This window comes from Phyllostomus discolor, chromosome 1 (assembly GCF_004126475.2).
Source record: "Phyllostomus discolor isolate MPI-MPIP mPhyDis1 chromosome 1, mPhyDis1.pri.v3, whole genome shotgun sequence".
NCBI lineage: Eukaryota > Metazoa > Chordata > Mammalia > Chiroptera > Phyllostomidae > Phyllostomus > Phyllostomus discolor.
This window is the reverse complement of record NC_040903.2, coordinates 69,090,849-69,118,098: the sequence shown is the minus strand read 5'-3', so window position 1 is coordinate 69,118,098 and position 27,250 is coordinate 69,090,849. Positions and strand designations below refer to the sequence as shown.

Genomic DNA, 27,250 nt, shown 5'->3' with positions numbered 1-27,250 from the left:
TTCTTCCCTGTCGCCATCTCGCACAGTCTCCTCCCCCCCCCCATCACACACAGTCTCCTTCCCCCCCGCCTGTCCCCATCACACACAGTCTCCTTCCCCCATCCCCATCACACACAGTCTCCTTCCCCCATCCCCATCATACACAGCCTAGAATAATAGACAGACCCATGTGGTTAAGGTTCAAAGAACATGAAGTTTTTCTCTTCTTCTATTCCAAGCCTTGATGATAATTTACTGCCTTAATGTAACCAAGAAGATAGAGGGCCTCTCAGATGCCCCCAGCCACAGAAACTATTAGCTGGGAAACTGGGAATTGATCAGTTCAATGTGGATTGCAACAAGAAAATGTGGACGGCAACAAGGGCTTTCATCCCCACTTTCCAGCCCCCAGTAGGTACTCAACCAATGCTTAGTGAAAGAATAAATTAATAAATACACATAGCTAAAATAAAGAGAAACTAGACCATGAAGGAACACTCACTAAAATATACTGTACTCAAAACACTGTGGAGGATATGGAAATGTGTAATACGGTTTCTGGCCTTGAGAAATTGGAGAATTTCACCCTAAAGAAAGAAAGCGGCAAGAGTGCTACTTCTGACGGTGTGACTAATGTGACATGGCAGAGCACAGATGCTAAGCACCACAGCTGGAATCCTAGAAACTGAAATTTGGATAGGCAGAAAGACTTTGGGGCAGTAGACGTGTGGGGGGCTACAGGAGGGAAAGCATAAAAGAAAGAAGGGAGCACGAGAAGCTGCTTAAAGGGAAGCAGGCTTATTTTCTGGAGCAGGAAGGAGTTTGGAATTTATGAGAATGAGTAAGAGAGATGTCCTGCTAGAAATTTCCTCCTGGAGATCATCAACATCCATTGGTCTGGGCTGGTGTACACACGTTACCAAAAGACAAAGTGAGGAACTCAGCCGCGCTCTCTTCCCAGTCTCTGCTCTGGGTTTGCTGGGCACCCTGGCACTGTTTGCAGTCTCCCTTTTCCTCTTTTGGGGCTTGTCTAAATGCTAAATACACCTCAGACCAGGCTTCTAGGGCATTATGTAATCCGTGGAGCTTGGTGCCTTTTCCCCTCTGGGATGTTGTTTGTTTGTTTGTTTATCTTCATGCCATGTGGGGAAGGCTGTTATCGGTCTCACTCTGTTAGAACGTAGCTATCTCTGCTCATCTCTCAGGGCTCAGGCTTGCTGACTTCTTCCCCACTGTTGTAGTGCTTTTCCAGAGCCGGGAAGTCAGTGCAGGAGAAAAAGTGGCAGAGAATGTGCACAAATGTCGAACACAACTGGCTCATCACTTAGATTTCAAGGCACTGAGTCATTTTAGAAGGATGGGGGTGGGAAGCTTGTATCACACTTTCTGAAGGACTTTGAGTTGCTTTTAAGATGTGATTTATCATTCGGATCTTGCATGCCCAACAACATAGCCAATTAAACACCGCAGGCGAGTGTATAAAGCAACAACTGATATGAATGATGATTTGCTCTGGGAACATTTTGAAAATGGCCTCTTTGAGGCGATAGTCAGCTTTGCATACCAGTGGAGACATTAGGTAAGACAAATGACTATTTACTTTTCTAGGGAACTGTGGTTTGGGAGAAAATTATTCATTTATTTTCCACCTCCACAGAGCCCACCTGTTGAAAGCTAGATTATTCAGGAGATTCTGAGGACAAGATTCCCTTGTAATTTTTCAGGATCTGTGGGTTAAATCATTAAAGACTTTTAAAGTTCATATGTGAGGGACATTTGACCTGTTGAAGTGTGAAAACAGGGTAATGTCATCTAGGAAGCTATGAAGAGTGAAACTAGCTATGCGCTGGGCTTCTGAGGAACGGTAGTCTCAGCTCAGCCCTCTGTCGGCGGGACTCCGGGGCCCTTCCCCGCCACACACCGGGTAGAGGGCAGGGATCGCCACACAGAGGGGCTGAGGGGTGGGAACCACAAACCATGTGTGAAGGCACAGTGCTTGGGACGTAGGTGTGCAAGACAGTGTCAGTTGAATCTGAACCTGAACAAGGCTCAAAAAGGAAGAACCTTTGAAATTAATTTTCCCAGTGCCAGATCGAGATAACTCTGTGCTTCCTCCAGGCTGCGACATGAATCGCTGGCATCAGAGTCTTGGACAGATCACTGCGATGAGAGGTTGCTGTCTGAGTGGGGGGAGACATGGCTTTTTATTCTTTTCTTTGTTTTATACTAACATTTAGTGTTTCTTAACATTTTATTTTCTGTGTCTCACATGAAAGCCCACATGTCTTGAAGTGCACAGTCCCTCTTAATACCAAATTCAGTATGTATGCCAGTGAAGTCTCACATGCATACTGGATTTTAAAACTATATGTTCAGTACCTATTTTCTATTATTTGCATTTTTTAAAAAAGTAGAAATAGGAAAAGTCCACAAAAAGAATAATTGTCATACATTCTCAACTGTACTCACACGTAAAGTAAAAATCATTAGAAACAAATTCATCATAAAACCTGGAAAATATATTTCACAAATTATTTTAGAATGTAACTTTTAAATGAATTTAACAAATTCTTCTTGGGGACCTACTCTTTCTAAGTTCTGTATGTTTCCCGCAAAAAGGAAAGTTTAGAAAACTGTATGGGGATTATATTGCAAAACTATTTCCTAATTCAAATTCGTAAATAAATTTTTTAAGTTCTACCAAACTTAGAAAAACAATATTCTGCTTTATTTATTTTAAGATACCACTAATAATTAAATGCACTATTGCGTTTCTCCATAAAATTATTTTAAAAACTGTATTAGAAGCTATCTCCCAGTTTCAGAATTGTCTAAATGGGAAATAACGTGTCAGTTAGAAGTTGCATTGGCTGCTAGTGGTGAGGACAAAACATAACAATGACTGAAATGAGATGGAAGCGTTTGTCCCTTCATAGAAAGGGAGTGAGTCGTGTGATTCAGAGCAGGTATGACAGTTCCATGGTGTCACTCATCAGAGACCCAGGCACAGTCTGTTCCCTATTCCATCATCCCCAGCACGGGGCTTCCATCCTCAAGGGAACTCCTCAGGCCACTATGGCTGCTGGAGCCCAGCCCTCACAACCACATTGTAGTCAAGAAGCAGGAGGAAGAGGGAGATAATAAAACAAGACCATGCCAGCTGTCTTTCTTTTATTATTAAACTACTTTTCCATAAGACCCACAAAACACTTCTGCCCACACATCTCTGACTCTTCTATAGCTCCAGAGAATGCTTTAGAAGACTTTGTCTTTCAGCTGGGCACTTTGTAGCCAGAATAAAATTTTTTACTAGGAAGGAAAGGTAGGCAACCGGCTATCTCTGCCCCAATGTATATTTTAAAATACAGAAAAATGTGAACTTAAAAGCCTACATTTATTGAGGGCCTACTTTGTGCCAGATAGTTTACTAGGAATTTTAAATATATTATCTTATTTAATTCTGTTAACTCCAATGATGTTGATATGATTATTCCTATTTTACCCATAAGAAAACTGAGGCTAAGAATAATGTACTTTGCTTCTGTACACCTTGGTCACCATTCACCTGGTAACTGGGAACAGTGTTCCAACTTTACCATGTGTCTCTTCATGCAGCTATGGGCCTCCTATGTATTCAGAACATGGAAGTATCTTAGTGACATGTCATCACTGTAGTAACTAAATGCTGACCTACAGGAAAGACAAAACACTGAGAAAAAGAATTTTCCTCTCTTTTTAATTACGCTAGAGTAAAAGAAAGATCAATAACTGAAGTATCTTGCCCTGTCCGGTGTGGCTCATTTGGTAGGGTGTCATCCAGCAAAGTAAAAGGTCACTGGTTCAATTCCCAGTCAGGGCACCTACCTGGGTTGTGGGTTCAATTCCCCACCCTTACACCATTGGGGCACATTTGAGAGGCAACCAATCAATGTTTTTCTCTCACATCAATGTTTCTCTCCCTCTCTTTCTTCCTCTCTTCCTCTATCTCTCTAAACAAATGAATACAAGTTTTAAAATAATCAATTCAAGCATTAAATTAAAATATTAGAATAATCAAATCAAGTATCAATTAATTAAAGTTTCTCTGATTTATCTCTGATAACACTATGGAAAAATAAGAAAGTTTGGTTCCAAAATTAGTTTAGAAAAAAGAGAAACCTCTAACACTGTGAGAACACTGTTTTGTGTTCTCATTTTGTTTTGAAATAATTTCCTTAGAAATTAAAAGTGAACCATGGCCTGCCTTTGCATCTCCTTTGAATTCTGAAAGTTAGCAATTCTGTAGAATTTCACTACAGATAGAAATTCTATCTGTACTACAGTCTGTCAACAACTAGGTTAAGAAGTGTTACAGTTTCACACCCAAGAGCAGTTTGAGGTGATGCGAACATCCCAGAGTCCCTCCCCAGGCGGCGCGTAAGGTGTGGGGGTTTTGTGGGTCTCCACCAGCAGATTGCCCAGTGCTGTATCAGGAGTCAGGAACCCAGTGTTAATTCACATGGATACCACCGCCCTTGACTTCCACACTCCCACTGTGAAGCAGTTGAACCTTCTTAGTGTTACTTTGACATTTCTCTAATATGACAAAGAAGCCTGAGTTTCACTTTCCATTTATAGAACACACAAAGCTTGACTCTGGGCCGACCTCCACATGGGCTCCCTGTGTTCATGGTTTCAGGTTATGAATTTATGACTGACACTTTGTGTGACTTTCAACAAGTTACCTAAACATTTCTTTGTAACCTTGTCCTCTTTGGGCCTCCAAAAATAGCACTTGCAGAGAACTTTGAATCCTTCATAAAGAAAGTGTCATACTAACTGCAAGATTTTTATTATTATTTGAAATAAAAGAAAAACTTGTCAACATAGCAGTCTTAAAAAGTATGTCGTTCTGATATTTCCATGACTTGACAGCAAGAAGCCATCTAAGACTTCCAGGAGGTTTTACTTTCAAGCATTTTATTCAGACACTGCCTCATCTGAAGCTCTCAGCAACACTTGTTAATCCATAAACCCTCTGATGGCTGAGTTAGGAGCACTGGCAATTATCACAATTTTAGCAAAAAAGAAAGAAAAAAAAGAAAAGAAAAGAAAAGAAAAGAAAAGGAAGAAAACCCTGCACAAACCACATCCTCCAAAACAATTATCCACAAACTAAGACAAGAATTAATGTTTTGTGTCATCCCCATTTGTGGTGACTGACGGGCTGGCCTTCTTTAAAGCACTCCTGCAGTTTCCTGTAGTGAGAATGCTTGGAAATGCGTGTTTCATCTCTTCCGTGTGCTTCAGACACCCTCTCTGTGCAACTCAAGCATGATCTGACAGATGTGCGATTTACAGTAAATGTACAAAAATTAGCCTATTTATGGTAAATTCATGCGGCACCACCCCCTCCCCAACATACTGGAGATAGTCAGCAGTCAATGAGCAAATACTCAGTACCCTTTGACCATAAGCAGCACCTAGTGAAATGCCGCGCCCTTTCTGCACACCTGCTCTGTAAGATCACGGATATTTTCTCACCTTTATGTGACTTTTATCATGCTTCTTCAGGGCTCACGGAACCACACTGTGAGTTCGTTTCTCTGTCAGCTGTTCTCTCAAAGTCCCAAAAGTACTGTCACCAGCTCCCCTCACGACAAGAGCATTTGGCATCTACTTCAAGAGTGTTATTGTAGGGAAGTGCCTGCCGTCATCGGTGAACCTGCTCGCTGCTTTGAAAGCTCGCTCAGAGACTACCTCCTCCATAACTGCTCAGATTCACGAAATCCTGTTTAATGACCATTATCTCTCCCCACCTGAAGCTTCTCGGCTTACAAGTTCCAGAAAGCTGGTTTTGTTCCAGTACTGCTTGGCCTTTTCTGTAACTACTTTCAGAGGCACCTACTTGGTTTCTCCATGTAAATAATACTTTCCTTGATACCAAGAAGGACGTTTTGTTCTTTTCCTTTTATTCATTTCCTCACAGAATGCTAGATAATGTTTGATGGGGGGGAGGTGGAATGCATGGAAAAGAAATCATCCCACAGTGAATTGTACTGGTTGACTATAACACATCTACCAGAATCCTCAGGTGCCAGAAAGGCTGAGGAGAGGATGTGCACCCTCGGCATGCCTACTTCAACCTCTCCATGTCCTTCTGCCCGCTGGTTCCCTTTCACCCCCAGCTCCCAGGCTCTGCACCCACTGCAGCTTCTGAACTCTCTGCCTTGACCTCCACATCATTCTTATCTCCTTGTCTATCCACAATAAAACTCCTGTCATGTCAGTGTCCTTTTCTCAGCCAGCAGTCTGAGAGAAAACATAAGATAAGCAGCACCTGGCTGCTTAATACTTGTTGTTTCCAGAAGTAACTTCTCCTAAAATGGGGCCCTCTCAAAGAAGTTCCGTATTAAACCATGACCACACGGCATCTGAGGGGCCATGGCACGCACCCCGAGGACGGGACAAATGTGGGACTGTGGGAACAGAGGAGAGTCAGAATAAAGATGCTCAAGCACCAAACCCAAGAGGAGCCTTCTCTTCAGAAGCAGGAGGAAGAAGATGGGGAAAAGAGCAACAGAAGGATCCCCTGGGTAGATAAGGGGAGAACCATCAGAATAGGGTCAGTGGAGAGGAAAGAATTTCAAAAAAGAGCAAATACAGTGTTCAGAGAGGCGACGAGGCCAACTGTTCACATGTAAGAGGAACAGAAAGAAGTACCTTATTAGTAGGAGGTCAAGGGCATATGTCAGGTGACAGAGGCATAAGGAGTGGCAGGTGGGCAGACTCAGTGTTATACAGATGTCTTTCAGAAAGTGTGTTTCGGAAGAAGGAAGTGTGCTATGATCACAGGGTCTACAAGTTAAAAGTAATGGAGAATGCTTGAGACAGAGGAAGAAACCAGACAACAGGGAGGAATTCAAGGAGGAAGATTCTGGAAGAGGAAGGGGTTAACATAAAGACTACAACAAACTCTGGTAAGGACAGTTGTCACTTCTGACAGAGGAAGAAAGGAGGAGACTAAGTTAGCTGGAGAGGAAATCTGAGGCTGCTCACAGAGATGGCAATCACTCCAGTAAAGTAGGACACCACCTCGGGCTGGAAATGACAGGGGCAGGAATGGGACTGAGAACCTGGAGGCACCAAAGAGGCTTGAAATGTCAGCAACAGGGGCTCCAAAAAAGATTCAGTAAGAGACAGAAGCAGAAATTTCAAGGTACCACCTAAGGGCCAAAGTTTGAAGAGAAAGTGTGCGATGGGAATTTCGCAGGGATGGAGACTGGTGAGGTGAAACCAGCCTTCAAGACAAAGAAACGAAACCTACTGTGAGGCTTCTAAACCACATCATCATTTGTATTTGTCCACAGTGGGAGTGTGCTCTTAAATCCTTAAAAAAAATAAGCAATAATTCTCCACAAAACTATTGTTAAAAAAAACTATTTCTAAAAGACAGTTACAAATATTTTAAGTGGATACTGTCAACCAAGATAATTAAAAACATGTTTCTAGAAGTCATCATTTCAAGAAAGATTTTAAATAGAACCTGCAATGCTACCTTCCTTGTGTAAATTTCTACCTTTATAGGCCAAATAAACCTACAAATTTAATAGAACTTTATTAGTCTGCATATTCTTTAGTCATTATTTTATTGATATTTGTATAAATTCCATATGAGGAAGAATCTAAAGATGTTTTTCTTCCAGTCAAGTACATTAGCATTACCTTGAATGTATTGGCTAGCCTATTGCCACTAGTTTTTTTTTTAATTAATAGACAATTTTTTAGAGCAGATTCAGACTGCAGAAAAATTGAGTGGAAAGTACAGAGTTCCCACATATCCTTCCTCCCCCAGGCCCCATAGTTTCTCCCTTTTTAACATCTTGCTTTAGTGTGGTACATTTATTAAAACTGATGAGTTGATGTCGATACACTGTTGTTCACTAAAGCCCATGGTTTACATTACTGTTCACTTTTTATATTGACTATTCTATAGGTTCTAATGAGATTATTACATGTAGCCACCATTACAGCATCACACGCAACTGTTTCTCATTGCCCTAAAAATCCTCTGCACTCTGCCTCTTCATCCTTCCCGCCCTCAAACCCCTGGGCAACCACGGATCCTTTTACTTCTCCATAATTTTGCCTTTTGCAAAATATCATATAGTTGGACTCACAATTTGTAGCCTTTGCAGATTGGCTTCTGTCACTTAGTAATGAGCATATAAGTTTCCTCCTTGTCTTATTATGGCTTCAGAGCTCTCTTTTTTATTGCCACATAATATTCCATTGTCTGGATGTACCACAGTTTGTTTATCCATTCACCTATCGGGGGACATCTTGGTTGCTCACAGCTTCTAATTTGATTTTTTACAATCGTTTGGTTTTTTTATGACAGACTCAACAGATGTAAAAATTTTTTTAAACCTAAGGAGTCTGATACCCTCATTGTGATCCTAAGGAAACTGAGATCTGGAGAAGATCAGCCTACCACAGCACAGTGCTCTTCTCTAGATTGTACTGTCCATCCAAAACTGTTAGTAAAGCTCGGATTTCAAGGAGGCTAAACACGGATTCCAACTCACAACTCACTTAACTGGAAAATTATTTATTACATGTTGTAAATCTTAGACCCAAGCCAAAGGGGTTCTGCCCAGCCCCTTACTTTAGAACCTCACTATGGCCTTCCTCCAGCCACATGGAACAAGGAGTCCCGCCCCCCGCCCCTATCCCCATCTCTAAGCCATGCTCCGGGACCCCAGAATTCCATACCCAAATAGCTTGAAGCATGTGCAGACATCTTCCTAGGTTCTATTGTGTGTGTGTGCGGGGCGGGTAGGGGCAAGGGATTAGGACTTTCTGAGAGTAGCCACTTAACTGGTGCAAGATTTGGAGGAATTATAAATTTATCACTGGCCTTCTTGATTATTATTACGGTATATTCCTCAATATATACTCAAAACATACACACAACACCTATACATACACATATAGAGAAAAATATGAGAATATAGAACATAGTTAAATTTACAGTTGATGAGGTTGACTTGTAACACTTAAAATGTTAGACATATGGTGTGGGGCATGCATTTGTAGTCTTGCTCTAGACCATGTATGTGTTGGGGTGATCCTTGAGGTCTGACTATAATACAACTGAATGCTTCCCTTCCTTGTGTGACAGAGAAGCAATGCAGGTAGCAAAAGTCAACATGGACTAGCGAGTTCTTACTATGTGTGCGTACTAGGCTAAATACTGTATGTGGGTTATTTCACTTAATTTTGGAATTTTTAGATATGGACCAACTCCCCTTTGTTCTTCAGGGTACACTTTCCATTGGGTGTAATAGAATATGTCCCAAAGTAGAGGTGAATTCTACTCTCCAATTTTCATATTATTATACTATAATGGATGCTACAACATTTTTTACACAAGCTTAATATGTGATACTTTTAAAAGGATACTGGTATATTTAGATATTTTGTAATATGTAGCAAATACTTTGATTCTAATTTTATTTCTTCTTCAGGCATTGCAAATCTTCTCTTCAATAAAATTTACCACATTAATTTACTAGTCTTAGAAGAAAAATAGTAGCAAAATATGACTATAATTATTCTTCTCCTCCTTTCCCACCTTACTTTTCCTGGAGAGGGAGTAGGTATTTCTGACTTCATTTGCGTAAAATTTGCCAAGCTGTCTATGTGTTTTCAAAATTAATTATTAGTGTCCTAGAAGAGCTAGAGCCTAAAAAAAAAGTTATTGTTTTGATCAAACCATTAGCTAATTTCTTTAATGCTATAAAGTTCTCATTTATCCCATAATCCACGCACATTTGGCAATCATTAGCTATACGGAATAGACATTGTCGCTAAGTAATTCCCCAAGCTTTTTATTTTCATTCTCTTATTAAAAAGAAATGTAATCATTCTAAGGGAAAAGTAGTGTAGAAGTTAAATCACAAAACTTCTAAAAAATAATAATGAGTCCACCTTTACATTTTCCTTTAGTAATTCTAGAATATTCATTCACAAAATGTTCTTTTAAAGAACTAGCTTGTTTTAAATGTTGATATATTTTGTCAGCCCTAAGACTTTTAACTTCTCTAAACAATAAGTGTGCATGCAGACATAGCCCTGTGAGAGCTATACAACCAGTTCTGTTAAATCTATCACTTTAATCTTGCATTTAATCACTTTGCTTTCATATTGTAAACATAGATTTTTATTTTAATGACACTCTCTTTTTAGATCTTCCTGTTATTTTGATTCTTTTTTGAGATAACTATTCCAGTTGCATTACTTTGATTAAAAGTGATTTTAAAAGTTCATAACCAGATGACTCTTCTACCCTGTGCCTGGTGCTACTTTCTTCATGATTAAGCCTGCCACTTTCCACTTAGGTGAGCTGGAAAAGATAGCACCTGACTTGACATCAAACACTTAATGCAAATCTCCATGCCAGCACTACAAACAGCAATGCTCATTTGAATCTATCAGTGAATCGGACTTATTCCAGACCTCTTTGAAATCGCTATACTGACAGAGTTCAAGGCCCTAGCTCTTCCTCGTACTTTCAGGAATGTGCTCTTCAGTAGCCTAAATCTGAACAAGAATAACCTATTCCCTTGGCAAATATTGAGCATACATACCACATAAACATAAGACAGTAGAAAAATCACTTAAAATTTTTAAGTAAAATTTCTTACTTTCCCTCATTATAAAAGTAATCCTATCAAAACATCCTTTAAAAATTGGAAAATACACAATAGTATTATTTAAAAAAGAAAGTTTTTCCTAATTACAGCATTCAAAGATACCCAGAAGTTGGATTATTTAGTATTTCCTTTCCTCCTTTTTTTTCATCTTTTTTTCTATGTAGCAGTGATAATTTAGTTAAAATCTTCAGTACAGTAGGCCATTTTCACCTCAAAATCATATTCCTTAAAACTTGTCTTTTATGTTAAAACAATCTATTCCTGAGACTCCTCTGTGCTTATGAATATATATTTCTCAACATGTATGGCATGTATATCACATGTAATAACTATAGTCATAAAATAACAACAGCTGACATTTATAGAGCATTTACTGTGCGCTAATCCATGCTCTAGGCATATTACACATTTTAGGGCATTTAATCTTCACAGCAACCTTATGAAGTAGACACTATTTTATCCCCATTCTATAGATCAGGTGGCCCTGATCTATATGAGGTGGCCCCTTTAAGGGGGTAAACAACATATCAAAGGTCAAACGGCTATTAAGTAGGGGATCCAGGATTCAAACTCAGGCAGCTTGGTAGCAAAGTCCATAGGCCTCACTTCTCTACTGCCTCTCATTACAGACGTAATCATGTCAGGGAAAACAGTTTTGAAATTCATGGAATGGAGTCCTGCTTGTATTTCTGTGATGAAGGGAAATAATGTGTTTGTTGATGCAGGAAGACCCTGTGGGACAATTAAGCCAGTCAAGATCAACTGAGCCTACGTTCCTGTTGCAAAGTGTGAATCTCTAGAAACTCAGGCACAATTATTTCTGATATGTACTAATGAATTGATTGAAAGCGGTGAATTTTACTAATTTGAATTTATAGTAGAAATGTAAATGGGCCCTAACGAACGAGTTTTCTAGTCTATAGGGAGCCATCTCTCTTTCTCTCTCTCTCTCTCTCTCTCTCTCCCTTTCTCACACACACACTAGATTTAGATATAGAAAGTACGTATATGATTATCTGTTAATTTTATTTGATGGTATATTCCTCATGAAAAAGGTCATAAACCTGTTTTCTAGGATGTTTTAATTTGTAGCTCAATATAGAAGAAAAGAAAGAAAGAAAGAAAGAAAGAAATGAAAGAAAAGAAAGGAAAGAAAGGAAAGAAAGAAAAGAAAGAAAATGAATTTCAGATTCGGAACTGCTCCAGTCTTCTAAATTACGAATATACCTAAGAAACTGAGGGCCGTTGTGGCCAATCCCACATAGGTGTCTAAGTGTAGCAGGGAGACTTTGACTGAGCCCAGAGTCCAGCATGTCCACCAGGCACGGTGGCCAGGGGCGAACTTCCCCCACACCTGGGTTCCCCTTCCAGGCACATAGCTGGGGCAGCCCAGACCCCAGCTCTGTGTCTATGTCAAGACAGGAAGCCCCTCCATGTCCTCACAACCATAGTGCTAAGGATGTCAAAAAGGCAACTCTTACACGTTGTAATTCTCAACTAAAACCTTGTTTTGGGGGAACAATAAGTAGAAGTAAAGATGTAAACCTTGATGAAGGGGGCCCCACCTCCACTTCTGACACTAGTTCAGACTTAGTGCATCAGCTGTGTAAGTACATAGACTGAGAGTCACGAAGGTAGAGAATCCAAGACAATGTCTTAGTTCAATTCAGACCAGAATTATTTGGTCTTGAAAACCACTGAAATTAGTACAGATCTTATGTGAAAAATGACTTTTTCAGTTTTTAGATTAGCAAACTATTAAAATATCCTATTCTTATATATATCACTATATATAGTGATTACCTTCATTTCTTCACTTTACCAGCATAAATCACTTTTACAGTAAAATTTCATGTAAATATTTCCTAAAGAAAATGAATACAAAGGAATTTAGACTCTCCTTAAAATGATCTCATATTTTTATAAGAACATAAAAGAGCCAGTTATGCAGTTTTTTCAACCAAGCAATGGAAGATTATTTGTGGAAACTGGACAATTCAGTACCTTGTACACAGAATTCTTTACAAGAACACTAGGCTATTTTGAATTCTTGCAAGTTCTCTCTCTCTCTCTCTCTCTATACATATATATACACACACACACACACACACAGATATATGCCTGTACATACACACACATACACACAGATATATATGCCTGTACATATATATATATATATATATAATTGATTTTGCAAGACTATAATACATACCATTTTTAAAAGCTCCCAAAAATATTGCCACAGAGCTTTAGATACTCATTTATCTACAGAACATCAGTATTGATTATTGCCTTCAGTTGTCAGAAAATCACAACAAAGCTGTTACTCTTGTTTTTATAGTCTCCAAACAAAGCAGTGTGCATGCCATAGGTGTGTTTGTGACCTGGAGAGCTGATAGACAGATAAATGTTACTGAGTGATATACCAAAATCATTCTTATTAGCCAGAGGTTCTTCAACACTATTGAATGAATCACTTCTTCCAGTGACCCTGATGTAACTGTACTGTCAAACCTCAACTAAAACTCACTTGACCAGCAGGACAGAAATATGCTCAGTGTGTGCCTGTTTCATTAATAAGATCAGTGGATGAAGAAGAGCACTCACAGAACTCACTCTGAAGACCATGAATGGTACGAACACGAAGCTTTACAGGAACATTCACTTTACCGACAGTCCGTTTGCATTGACAGCAGAGGTTGCGACAACCCTAGTGTGTTTCCTCCTGCAGGAAACTGGCTAAGTAAGGAAACCCTCCCATTATAAAATTCCCTTTTCCAAGGAGCTACTAGGTAGGCAAAGTGAAAAAACTCACCAAACGCTTGGAGTGGAGCCAGGATCCTAAAGGTTGAGCTCCATTCCTTATTTCAATTCTTTTCCAAAATCAGAGATGATACGCTTCTTCAGCAGGCTGGCTGGCAGTTCTTTCTAAAAGAATAAGATGCAAGACTCAGAAACAAAATACAGACCAATCAAAAAGTCATTCTGCCATTCCTGCTGTCTACTCAAAAGAGTGCTGAGCCACAGTTTGTTCTAACCCATTCTACTTTTCGGCTCTTGGCCCATAGGGGATTAACTCAAATGTTAAAGCAGTTGGGACCCTTGGGACAAAGAGGAATTTGCCCCCAACCAATAGCCAAGCTCTGTCAGCATAACCAGGGAACTGCTAAATGGGAGGAGGCCCTCTGACCCTCAGGTATTGTGGTGGGCCATGAGCCCCGCCATGTGTTTACCTCCTGTGAGGAAAGTTCACAGAGAGGACTCATCACTACTTCTTTAATTTTACTTCCAACATCTATTGTTTCTAGACAAAGATTTCTCCTAAGAATTTTGTAAGCATAACATCTTCCTACCAATGTTTATTTTATCATTTGGGAAGCACTACAGAATCTTATAACGTGCTCAATAGTCATAGTTTAATTTCATCTCTTCCCCCAAGAAAAAGGGGAAAAATTATGAAAAACAAATGTTGAAAATCAGGGGGTCTTTAGGTTAGGAAGGAGGAATGTAGCTGAGGACCTCGCTGACACCTTTTGCTTTGCCGAGGTTGAGACTGAGGCCCAGGGGTGGGGTGACTTACCTGACCACCCGCTAGCTAGTGACACAACAGATGAGAATCTCCACAACACAAATGCTGTGCCAGCGCTGTCCACAAATTCTACATCCAGGGCATCCCTTCCCCCAACATCACACAATGTCGACTCTCACTCCCTCAAAAGAATCATTTGCATCAGTTAAAGGATCATTAGGACTAAGGAGGAGCCGGCTGCACCAGTGAGAGAGTCACAAGCTCGGGAGGCCATGCTCGCCCTCACTAGCCTGCTTGCTTTTTCTTTCCTCGCGGGATCAGAACAAAGAGACTAGACTAGGAGATCCAAGTCCCTGGACAGTGCAGTTCCTTTCTTTTGGAAGGAGCAGCTGTATGTTTTTATTTTTATTTTATTTTTGACTGACTTTTAAATTGTTTCCTATAGTTACAACAGCTACCAGATATCATATGCGTGCTGAGTCCAACCCTGAGCCAGCACTGCACACACACCATCTCCTGTAATACTCAGCGACAACCCAGGAGGTGGGAATGTTATTGCCCCCATTCTACAAGTGAGGAATCTGAGGCTCAGGAGAGGCTAAGTAACTTCTCCAAGGTCACATGTAAAAGAGCTCTGAATTTGGGTCCAAGTAGGGGCAAAGACCATGACCTTCACAATTACCCTAAGTGGAATTCTCCACCCTAAGTGGAGTATTCCACCCAACGCAGAGTTTCCCCAGTGGGCAGACTTTTGTTTTTGATGGTGGTCCTGCAGGGTTCTAAGTCAGTGGCAGGTCACCTTCACTCTGAGCACTCCCTTCCCAGCCATTTATGAAAGTTTGAGGCTATTGCGATCATATTCACTTTTATTTTTTTAAAGATTTTATTTATTTATTGTTAGAGAGGGAAGGGAGGGAGAAAGAGAGAGAGAGAGAAACATCAGTGTGCAACCCAGGCATGTGCCCTGACTGAGAATTGAACCTGCGACACTTCGGTTCGCAGCCCACGCTCAATCCACTGAGCTATGCCAGCCAGGGCTCATACTCACTTTTTATGACTGGGATTTGGGACTCAACTTTGAAAAGGTTTACCCATCATTCAAAATCCAATTCTCAAAACCCAACCCCCAGGATTGTGTGGTCTGTATGTACATTCATTTATGCTAATTTCATCACAGACCCATCTCATTGGGCCCAGAGTGGACCTAACAGTTCCTGGATGAACGGGTCCTTGAGACTTCCAAATAGCTAGCAGAACCCCTAGAAGATGGCAAAGGTCCTCAAAATAGCACCCTCTAGGGGAATAACAAGTCCCCCTACCCTGCTCACCCAAGCTGGACTTCCAAGCAGGGACTGCCCTTATCCCCCTTTAAAAAGCCCCTATTATTAGCTAATATTCACCCAAACCAAAGGCTTAAACTGAAGCAAAATGCCATCATAAACAACCAAAGACAACCAATGGGCTTTTTTCAGTGCCCCCAGTGTAATATAAAGATAAGAACTAGAATAGATTGTTTTTAAAGATTTATTGTAGAGCCATAATATCTTTTAGTAGGATTAAGTGTGGCACCCACAGGCTACAAATCTCCATTACTATTTCGTCAATAATCACAACATCAGCATGGCCTTCTTGGAAAGCCCACGTGGTAAACCCTGACTGAGCACTGGGATTTCTTAGGCTCTTTCACTGCGCAAATTTGGTCCCCCAACCCCCACCACGGGTGACAGTCTGGTTGGGACAAGGGAACTGATGGGATCGGGGTTCTGTGCAGGGATGTATACGGGTAAGGGCTGGCCTTTGGCCTCGAGTTGCCTTCCCCACTTTCTCTAAGTCCAAGCTGACAACTTGTAAATCCTGAAATCTCAGACTTTATAGGAATTTGTAAACATCCTAACAGGTACAGGGAATCTTCCATAGGAGTGCTGTTTTAAGTGGCCTTACTCTAAGCTGTTATACTTTTCATTCTCTTGAGTATTTAGGAGACCCCAGCACTGTGTGTACATAGGCCATCACAGTTTGGGGTATAAGGGTAAAGGTTAGAAGCTGTTTATATGGTACTTATGACAGCAAGAGCTTGGAGGAAGATGTACTAATGAGAAAGCAGGTGTGTGCAGATGAAGTAAATGATCGCTCTCAAAGCACATTTGAGATATCAACGTTGGACTTCGGTCAGTAGAGAATTTTGGCCTGTCCACAAGAGGAAGAGTGGGCTCCAGTGACCGCCCATCGAAGGTCAACCTAGGACAAAGCAGAATGATGCTTGCCGTTACCTGAATTATTGAGATAATCCTCACAGTGCTGGGTTTCCTTAGTTTTGTGGAATGTGTAGCAGGCAGTGTTTGTGGCTGTCAGACCAGAATGCCGTGTCTGCCAGCAGTGGGTGTGCCCCTAGGCCACAGCCAGTTTCATATCAAGACTTAAAGGTTAATTCTGTTAAAAAATCACCCAGGTGAGGTTTTCAGGTGCAAATTTATGCACAGACATGCCACACTTTATGGATTACTAATTCTGTGGCTCATGGGGACCCTAAAAAATCAGGGCACTCAAAGTACTATGAATATTCTTATTGAGGGCAGAATGTCGCACGTAGTAGGAGGAGCTCAGACTTACTGGAATCGCAGCCACCTCTGAAACTCTGACCACACCCTGCAGACCTCAGCCTTGCCTTCGATGGCTGCCAGTCCAGGGCCCCAGCTCTGACAGCAAGTGTGGAGCCCTCTTCTAGGGGCAACATGCTTTTAAGCTGTGGCTTGCCACAAACAGAGCCTGCACTGGAGAAAAATAAGGCTACACTAGACTGCAAGTTCCCTGAATACAGGACTGTGTCTCCTCATCTTTGGAGGATGAGGCGGCAATGAGCATCTCCACGCTCATTTCTCCCACAGGGCCATGCCTGTGACCTATGTTCAGAACTAGTTACTGAGTGTTGAGTGAACAGATGCTTTCACCCTGCCCCTGGAGTAGAGCCCTATTTGTGTTTATTCTACCATCCTACACACTGTTCGTTTCAGAGGTATACAACCAGCACCCACGAAGTGCCCAACACCATCCTGGTTAGGCAGGCAAGTCCAGTTAAACCCTCGCTCGTACAGTGCCTCGTCTGTCTGAATCCTGGCCCCCGGGCATCCTAGCAAGCATTCTACAGGCTCCCAGGCTTCTGGGGGGTCAGAAATAGATCAGTGAAATGACTTTAACATTTTTTTTGTAAGTGATCCCAAGACAGAATTGGTTCCTGTGAAATCATCTAAATCCATTTAAAAAGTAATGCTCGTGTTCCTTTTTTTTTTTTTTTTAAGGAAGCTAAAGGTTGGGACTGTTTTTGTTTTCCCCAGGAAAACCTCTTTTTTGTGATGGAATATCTGAACGGAGGAGACTTAATGTACCACATCCAAAGCTGCCACAAGTTTGACCTTTCCAGAGCAACGTAAGAGCCCTTTGAAGGGTTTGGGGGTTTCCATCGCTCTCAGCAGTTACTTCGTCCCCACTGTGCCCACAGAATACGCTCTCTCCCTGCGCTGTTTTTGTTTCCGCACCCAGCTTGCCTCACTCCCAGGGCAAGGGAACCCTGAGAATGATCACACGGGGCAACTGTGTTCCCCGTTTGTGAATCTTATATTCGTGCCAGTTTCATTTAATTTCTCTGTGTTCTGAAATCAACTCTTTAGTTTCTCAAAGAGATGTCCCATGCCTCAGGCATGGAAGAAAACGTTTACCCTTTCAAGAGACCAGTTAAGTGGAGTGCAGATCTTAAAGAGGGGGGTCACCAGACGAAGCTTCAGCTGTGGCCTTTAGTGGGAAGGTCAGTGTGAAGCCATGAAGCATGTGGCTCTGGAGCCTGAGAATTTGGAAACCAGGAGGGGTGCTTAGTCTGAGAATAAATCTTCACCTTCCTGGGCAACTCTAAACACAGGTGAAACCGAACGGGCTGCGCCCTCAGGTGGGACTGCAGCTGAGGACCTGCCTCCACGCTTGCCCCACCCCCAGCCCTTGTGGCCCCTCTTTCCTGAGTGGTAAAACCACTGTGACCGTCAGCAACAACCAAAAACATGGTGCTAGCGGGCCCATTTAAACATGCTGGGGACACACAAGCTTTATTTCTTCAATAGCCTTTCACTCACCCCCAGTAACGGCTTGGAGTGGCTGAGTTTGAGCTGGGCCAAAGAGACGGCTTGTTCCCCAGCTCCTGCAGAAACCCTGCTGCAGGGGCCGTTCTGTGAGACCCAGTGGGTCTCACACCACCGATCTCGTGGCCTCCAGGAACCATCAGCAAACTGCCCAGAGATAATCCTGCGGGGTAGCCACAGCTGAGAAACCTTCGGGCATTTTTCTGCTAGAAAGGTTTCACTCCGTCCAACCCCCTTTCCAGCTGTGCAAGGCATGCAGGCCTCCAGGCACAGGCGTATCCTCAGGGCCACCCAGGGGATGCAGCAAACCTCACTTCAGGGAGTTCTCCCTCATCCCTAGCTTTAATCCCCCCAGTGCTAGTGCACATTCATTTCCTGTCCGGGTGTCTGGAAGACGGAGAGCCTCGTAGCACCTCCTATCTTCTCCCATCCTTCCCCCGCCCCCTTTTGGGCTGCGTTTCTTGCCCGTGAACAAGTCAATTCTATTTGGAATAGCCCTGAGCACAGGTCTAAGGGCTGCAAAGCAGAGTTTAAAATAAAAGGGAAAACTATTTACTACTAAACTATTATACTATACATATTATACTGTACTATTATACTATACCATTACATTTAATATTTGCATATGTTTTACTAGGGAAAAAGTGACAGTTTGAGCACTGTAGCTTAAAATATAAAAACGAGCACTAGCTGCAGGCAGGACTAACTCCGGATACCAGCTCTGCTTCATTCTCATCTGCCTTCTGTTAGGCTGAAAGAAAACTGCGCGTGTACACAGAGGGATTATGCACATACAAAGTTGAGTGTGTACATTTAGCCTTGGACTGCGTGGAGCACTCACTAGGCAAAATGGGGGTTTAATTTTGCTCTGTCCATGCACTCATGGTGAACCCTGCCTTTCCTTCCCTCAGGTTTTATGCCGCTGAAATCATTCTTGGTCTGCAGTTCCTTCATTCCAAAGGCATTGTCTACAGGTACAGTTTCCCTTTGACACTGTGTCTCCCGGTCCGGTTAACGTGACCCTTGCCCTTCAGTGTCACGGAAAGGCCCCAGTGTCTTTGTGTCTCACCCAGGCTTCCTGCCCGTAGTGATAACACAGGTGATGATTTCATCACAAACAAGTAAGAAACTCCAATCTCAAAAGCAAAAAGGTTCTGATCTTATTCTGTTCTGCATTCCAGTCCTTACTCTTATTCATCCCCTCACCTCCGTGTTTCTGATTCCCTTCCAACACTCTGCTTTCTCTTCGATGTATTACTGCTTTCTCCATTATGTCTCTCACATCTCTTGTCTTGGCCTGTATTTCCTTTGGGCCGCCTAGAAATGTTGATTGACGGTTCTCCTTTTTGGCGGGGGAGGGCGTGGAGGGGAGCTCTCCCTTGAACACCCAATGGAACACCAACGGAAGCCTGCGAGCCCACACCCTGTAGACGTGCCCAGAACACCACATGCGGCCTCTTATGTGAATGGATGTCTGTCCAAAGCCCCTCCACCATAGGCCATCGTTTCACCCCTTCTCAGACGGGAGCTATTGTATCTCAATCTCCTCACTTCTTTTCTCAAAACATGGTTACTGGCACTTACTTAACACACAAATCTTCAAGAGCTCAGTTGTCTGGTTTCTGACTCACTGCAGAATGAGGGGGGAAGTACACATATAAGAAAGGAGCTGGAGGGGAGGCTGGCTGACGCCACTGGAGGCCAGGACAGCCACTGCAGAGAGAAGGGACAGTTGAGAGCCTGACATAAAGGGAGGATGCCAGACAACTGAGGGGACACAGGGGAGGGGGGCGCAGGGGAGGGGGACCATGTGCTCTCCTGGGGAGGACGCTCACAGTCCTGACCCAGACTCATCGACAAGGTGAAGTGATGCCAGCAACTCTGCTAACCCAGCCCCGAATGTCCATGGAGACGGTTACTACTGGGCTGCGGTGCTCACAGAGGAGGCTGACAGTTCACTTAGGGACAGCTCCCTGGTTCCCTGGGGTGCAGCCAGGCGAGGGCCACCCTATGTAGAGTGATGAGACCACCATTCAGATGGCAATTCCATGTTAGTAAAACTGGAATTATTAAAGTGAGATTTTGCTTTGCTTTTGTTTTTCAGGGACCTGAAGCTAGATAATATCCTGTTAGACAAAGACGGACATATCAAGATCGCAGACTTTGGAATGTGCAAGGAGAACATGTTAGGAGATGCCAGGACAAACACTTTCTGCGGGACCCCTGACTACATCGCCCCTGAGGTAGGGATGGGCAGCGCCCCTTCCTAGCCCATCACGCCCCAGGGCAAGCACCAATGCTCCTTCTTCCTGAAAATCAGAAGATTTTAAGTATTTGGACCAAGATTTGAATCTGTTTTTCTGAGTATTTCATAAGTGGGGCTGCACAGAGGGGCTGCTGTTATCGTTTTTTTTGGAGGACAGTGCTCATGCTAATTAGGGCCTCTCTCTAAGTGGTGAGTGAACTTTCCATCATGGCTCCTCCCCTCTCCCCACCCTCCCCCCAGCCTTAAGATACCTTCACTCAGCTCAGACCCAGCAGGGAAAACAACAGGGAAGAACCAGGTGGACACTGAACAGGACCATAAGTAACCACCTGAGTAAGTCTGGCAGGGTCATTCAGGGCCAGGAAAACCTGCCCTGCTGTTTCTAAGCTGCCGCTGTGCGAGTGTGGAGAGGCTGCTGAGCGCACTGATGTAGTCCCTCTTCCGTGAACTGAGGACAGTGCTTGTGTCACATGTTACTGCAAGCCTCAGATGAGAGAACCTAGGAAAGTTTAAAAAGGGGGGACATTGCTCTCATGTTCTGAGCCTCAAGGAGAACAGCATTTGCTTAGGAGGCATCCATCCATCCACCCCCACCTTGTATTACAGTTACCCCAGCTACCACGGAGGCAGATCAGACACCCTGACCAGGCACCCTTCCCGTGGCATAAGTTGTCATCATTGCTATTTGGTCTTTGAAACTTCCTGCTCTATTAGGTGGTTGCTCTAAAATCAGGGGCTGTTTCTTATTCCCTTTTTAATAACTTTGTATTTTGAAATAATTATAGATTCACAAGAAGCTGCAGAAATCATACAGAAATGTCACTCACATACACCCTCCACCTAGTTTGTTCCAATAGTTACATCTGTGGCACAGTCAAAACCAGGAAATGGTTATTGGTACGAGGTGTGTTTAGTTCTATACCATTTTGTCACATACATAGATTAGTGTAATCTCATTCACTTTCTATCCAAGTGCAGGGCTTGGCACACTAAGGCCTGGTTCCTGACAGGCCATGGACAGGTACTGGTCCACAGCCCGGAGGTTGGGGGCCCCTGCTCAAAAGGAATCCTTTTGCTTCAGTCCCCCAGACTTCTCCAATTCCCTCCCATCCTCTTTGCTGACACCTCACTCCAGGCCCCCAGCCCCTCTTGTCTGGACCCCAGTGACACCCTGTAACCCGCTTTCCTCTCCATCACCATCCAACTGCCAGTCCATCTTTATATATTTTCAATGGTGTGTGTGTGTGTGTGTGTGTGAGAGAGAGAGAGAGAGAGAGAGAGAGAGATATTCTGACCTAATTACAGTCCTGATCTGGTGGTGTGGTTTCTTCTGTAGATCTTTGGTTAAAGGCTTCTCTCCAGCTAGTTTTCAGTTGGTTATTCTGGATGCTCTTTCTGTAATTTACTCATAATTCCAGTTTGGTCCTCGGAGGAGGTTAGTATAGCTTCTACCTACTCTGCCACCATCTTGGATCTCCTTATATTTTCAAACATTTTGAGCTGCTCCCTTACCTGTTAAAAAAAGCATCCTCAGTATATATACACTTATTTTATATATGAACTTCATCTATTTTTGCCAATATAGTATGTGTTATAAAACATGCATAAAGAATAGTATAATCAGGTTGAATTGAAGATGAAATAGTGTTAAATAACTAAATGTTGTTATGTATATTAATAGTACATATTTATGATTCATTAAAATGAGATTAAATAACCAAAGACTAGGCTTCAGAACATAATTTTTAACACACTAGCCACAAGACCTTAAATAACACAGGTAACCTCCCTAAGTCCAACCATTTCCCTTGTTGGCTATAACAGAACCTACCTCAGAGGTTCTTGTAAACAAAACCCGCACTGCCTGGAAAACCCTATCAGCAAGCATTTGCAGACATTCTGTTTTAGTAGTATGTAACTGAGTATAAATCTACTTCTTTTCTTCCTCCTAACTTAAGACTAAAATTCTTTACTAACATCACCTAGGCTTAGATGACTTAATTACCACCACAGCTGTCTCCTGTCCTCCAAATTCTTTTTCATTTTCCTGCCAAATAAAGTTGTTTACACCTAAAGAGGTGATGCACCAGCAGTTTCTGGTTGCTTTGGGCTCCCCCTTGTGGCGTATCCTGGGAATTGCGTGTGAACCGGGCCCCACTCGAGGCCAATTTCTGAACTGATTGTGCATGTGTGCACATCTTTTATTTTCTTTATCATTCTCCCTGGGTCTTTCAGATTACTCCTTAAGGCAAACTTTATTTTTTTTCTAAACTTTGAGGTGAACTTTAGCTTTCACATATTGAGTTAGGCTAGTAGATAGCATTTTTATCCCAAAAGTCAGCAGCAGATTGAAAAATCCTGTTTGCAACTTGATCTTTATTTTCACAAATGGGCACTAGTTAATCAAGACAGATATTTACCATATAACATACAGTCATTTCCATATGGCAAAGCACTTCGTCTTTCCTACTTTTTACTGGATCCTCACAACCCAGTGGTAAACTACACAGTAAGGGACCGAGGCAGAAGCAGGGCCTGCAGGGTTCTGCATGGCCTTCACAACTGTTTTGTTGTTGTTTGTTTAGTAAGTCTCATGTTGGAGACGCTTCCACAGTGAGCCCGAGCCTCACTCTGAGCCTGGCTCCTCTCCCAAGGACAGGCCCGGGGTGAGGCAGGGGCCAGAGTTGGCTGTCGGGCACGTTATTCTACTGCACCAAAAACTGCACCAGCAACAGGACACGTGGCTTCCCTGGAAAACACTGAAATGTCTACAGCTGTCATGTCACGTTTCTCTCCAAAGGCCATCAGTGCTGCAGTTCGACCGTTCATTCCAAAGGCCCATTCCAAAGGGAAACTCCATTTCAGATGAGGAATGACACAGCCACGTGACTTCATGTTTGTGTGTGTGCTCACTCAGGCGAGCTAAGCTGGAAGCGGCAGGGTGAAAAGAACCCCAAGAGAGTGAAGTCTGGCTTTTTAGATTTAGTACTTTGATATTATTATTCCATCTCCATTTCGTTTTGGGTAATAAAGCAGCTTGCTCTCAATCATCCTGGCAGCAGCAATCATGAAAAACAAGGATTTTTCTCTTCTCCATTTAAAAAATTGTGTTCCTACTATGTACTGATTTTGATTGTGGTAAAATATACATACTGTAAAACACACCAGCTTAACTGTTTTTAAGGGTACAATCAGTGGTGGTAAGTCCATTCACCCTACTGTGCAACCAATCTCCTGAAATTTTTCTTCTTGCCCACCTGAAACTCTATGCTCATTCCACAACAGTCCCTGATTTCCCCAGCCCCAAGAAACCGTCATTCCATTTTCTGTCTCTGTGAAATGCACTCCTCTAGGTACTGCAGGTAAATTGAATCATATGGCATCTTTGTTTTTGTTACAGGCTTGTTTCACTTAGCGCAATGTCCTCAAGGTTCACCCATGCCGTATCATGTCAGGATTTCTTTTCTTTTTAAAGCTGAATAATATTCCACTTCATATACATACCACACTATCTTCCATTCATGCATGGATGGATACAATGGGGTTTTTTTAAGATTTTACTTATTTCTTTTTAGAGAGAGGGGAAGGAAAGAAAAAGAGATGAGGGAAAGAAACATCAGTTGGTTGCCTCTCGCATGTCACCATCCAGGGAGCTGGCCCACAACCCAGGCTTGTGCCCTGACCGGCAACCTTTTGGTTTGTGAGCTGATGCCCAACCCACTGAGCCACACCGGTCAGGGCCCTATGCACTGTTTTAGAGAAGGATACAGCACAGTTTGTTGGGGTGAAAGCACTGAGCTTAGTGACATGACATTCTCTGTGATCCGACATTAGAAAGGAAGTCACTGAATGTCCCAAGTACAAAGCCTGTTATGCCAGAAAGTGGATTGTAAAAGGGTAGAAATATTTCTAAAAATCAGGTGGGATTCCAGACTTCAAAATAAATCCACCTTCCTTAAGAATAGACCACACTGGTTCTACTCAGAACATTGGTATGTTAGCCTGTCTCATGGCACAGTCACAAGGTTTGACTGTCAGAGTTGTAAACTAGTGAGGATTTAAGGAATGGACTTGTTCAGATGACCTCTCTGGATGCTTGGCCACCTACAGAAGCTTTGCAAAGACTCGGGACAGCAGAAGTACAACACTGGGTTTGGTTTAGTTGGCCACCTCAGAGGCACTGGGGAGCCGGGATAGACACCAGCTATCTTAGGGTCTGGACCTACTGCCCAAGCCCTCACATCACAGATGGGCCGTGAAGGCTAACGGTACACACAGCAATGTTGTTTCGTGTAAGACACAGGTGACAAACACAAGGCCTGCAGGCCGAATCTGGCCCTCCACCTTGTTTTACCTGGCCCAGCACCTTGTTTCTACCCCAAGGCAGCACTGGGCTCTCGCTTAACTGTTAAGGGGTAGTTACATTTATACAGTCCTAAAATTACATTTGGCCCTTTGAAGGCAACTGCGGGGCTGGTATGGTCCCCGGTGAAAATGAGTTTAACTTCCCTGGTTTAAGGCCAGAGGAAAAGTAGAAATAGAAACTCAAAAATGTTTCCTCAGTTTTAGCATTGACCACTTGTGTGTATCCAATCTTTAGCTCCTCAAAAGGTTCCGTTTTCAGTGCAATCTTTGTTAAAACCACACGCTGCTGTTGTTGCCATCAATTATTTACTGAGTGGCCTTGGAAAAGCCCATGCAAGGTTTTCACTCATTGACCTCATTTTTATTATTTATGTCTCTGCTTTTTGGTCACACAGATCTTGCTGGGTCAGAAATACAACCATTCTGTTGACTGGTGGTCCTTTGGCGTTCTCCTCTATGAAATGCTAATTGGTCAGTCACCTTTTCATGGGCAAGATGAAGAAGAGCTCTTCCACTCCATCCGCATGGACAGCCCCTTCTACCCACGATGGCTTGAGAAGGAGGCCAAGGACCTTTTGGTAAAGGTAAGAAGTGAAATCAAGGAGACTTCATTGGGTTAGCATTAGGTTTTCTGATCAGCATTGCCGTTCACTTCTGAGCTCGGATTTACATGGTATAAAGTAAGTGATAATTGTATTGAACCGAACTGAAAAGAAATGCTCACTTTCTCTGCCTTAACTGAGGCACCAAGTGATGAACATTAGGAGCAATAAACCCTTGTGTGCATAATTTACAAAAGAACCAGTTCCATGACTCTTGGATACTCCACTTTGAGATGTAATTAATCCATTGAACAAGCACCATTTGTGGCTTAAAACTCAACTTTTTGTTTCCCCATAGTCCCTGTTAAATCTGTTCAGTCCAGTTCATCTTCCCCCGCTCCTGTCTGAAAACTTGGACAGGATGCATGACTTTTCTGCTCATTCTTAGGTAAAGGACAAACCACTTGTCACTCTTAAGTCATAAAACTCCACCTCAATTGATAAATTAAAACTGTTCAGTCCAAGATATAAATCATCACATTACTGTTAACTCTGAAGCAAAGACTTCTGCTCCCTCCCTCTTGGCCAAGTTCATGGCTGACTGCACTAACCTTTGGAGAAGGGAGTATGGTCATACTGTGTGTGTCTTTGTTCTCTTCCTCTCCATACCAGGAGTTTCTGCTTCACCCTAAAAGCAGGTTAAAAGCAGGGAGAGGATGGAGGGATAATAAGGAGAAAGAATTGTTCTTTTATGGCTGGTGGCTTCATGCTCTTTCAATTTGGTAGGTTATTAAAGCCAAGACTTTGGTGTGGCATTTTAGTAGAGCTTTTGAAAATCCCTATCACTGGGGACATTTTTGGCTGAAGCCCTTGAGATACAGGCTACTCAATGCATTCCTCAGCCTGCTCCCACACCAGCCCCTAATCCAGCAGCACTCCATCCCATTGGGACCCAGGGTCTCTCACTGTTCGCTGCCTGCTAGGCAGGGTCTCTCCGGCAGACCAGTGCTCCTGCCACCTCCACTGCCTGTGTCCACTGGAGTATTCATGCATTTTTCACCCTAAAACTCAAAAAGTGCAGGCCGTCACCATCTCAGCAGCAACCTCCAGAATGTACCATCAACACAGGGGTCAGACACCTGTCTGAGATAGCCTGGGGTCCACTAAGAATTGGTGTGCAGTGCTACAGATGTGAACTTGGCTCTGAGAACCACTGGCCATGAACCAAGAGCTCCCAGGGCAAACCACTGTGGAGACAAAGGAGGCATCACTTATGAAAGCCATCATTAAAGACTTGAACTGTAGACAAGAGTCCCAGTTTGCCTTTTTGGAGGATGCAAGATTCCATCTACAGCACTGGTGGCAAACAGAAGGCCAGGGGGCTGAATCCAGCCCTCCACCTTTGTTTCTACCTGGTGGCAGTGCTGAGCTCTCGCTTAACTGTTAAAGAGTAGGTACATTTATACAGTTCTAAACTTACATTTGGCCCTTTGAAGGCACCCCCGAGACTGATGTGGCCCCTGGTGAAAATGAGTTTGACACCCCAATCTATAGTGTCTGACTATAACAATTTGTAAAAATGGAAAATAAATCATGGTAATACAGCATTCTAATTACATGTAATAATAATAACCACCCACATTTACCAAGCCATCCCAGCAACTGTCTGGATCAGATGGCCCTTCCAGTGTGAGGCTAACAAATCTAAAAGAAGTGGACCAAGTTCTAGCTGGTATGGTTTGGTGAAT

The 27,250-nt window shown here is 42.8% G+C and overlaps 1 protein-coding gene and 1 long non-coding RNA gene across 7 annotated transcripts in view; both read left to right on the top strand.

Annotated features, from left to right (window-relative positions):
- Nucleotides 1-27,250, top strand: part of PRKCQ (protein kinase C theta) — a 121,175-nt gene that overhangs the window by 84,862 nt on the left and 9,063 nt on the right. For all 6 annotated transcript variants that reach the window (XM_036024454.1, XM_036024460.1, XM_036024439.1 and 3 more), the window contains 4 exons: nt 17,538-17,629; nt 19,241-19,303; nt 20,434-20,572; nt 25,356-25,544. In XM_036024454.1, coding sequence (XP_035880347.1) covers nt 17,538-17,629; nt 19,241-19,303; nt 20,434-20,572; nt 25,356-25,544 — 483 coding nt within the window. The remainder of the gene's footprint in view (nt 1-17,537; nt 17,630-19,240; nt 19,304-20,433; nt 20,573-25,355; nt 25,545-27,250) is intronic.
- LOC118500270 lies at nt 872-15,043 on the top strand. Its single transcript, XR_004902823.1, has 3 exons — nt 872-884; nt 6,583-6,587; nt 14,918-15,043. It is a non-coding gene; the product is annotated as an uncharacterized LOC118500270 (long non-coding RNA).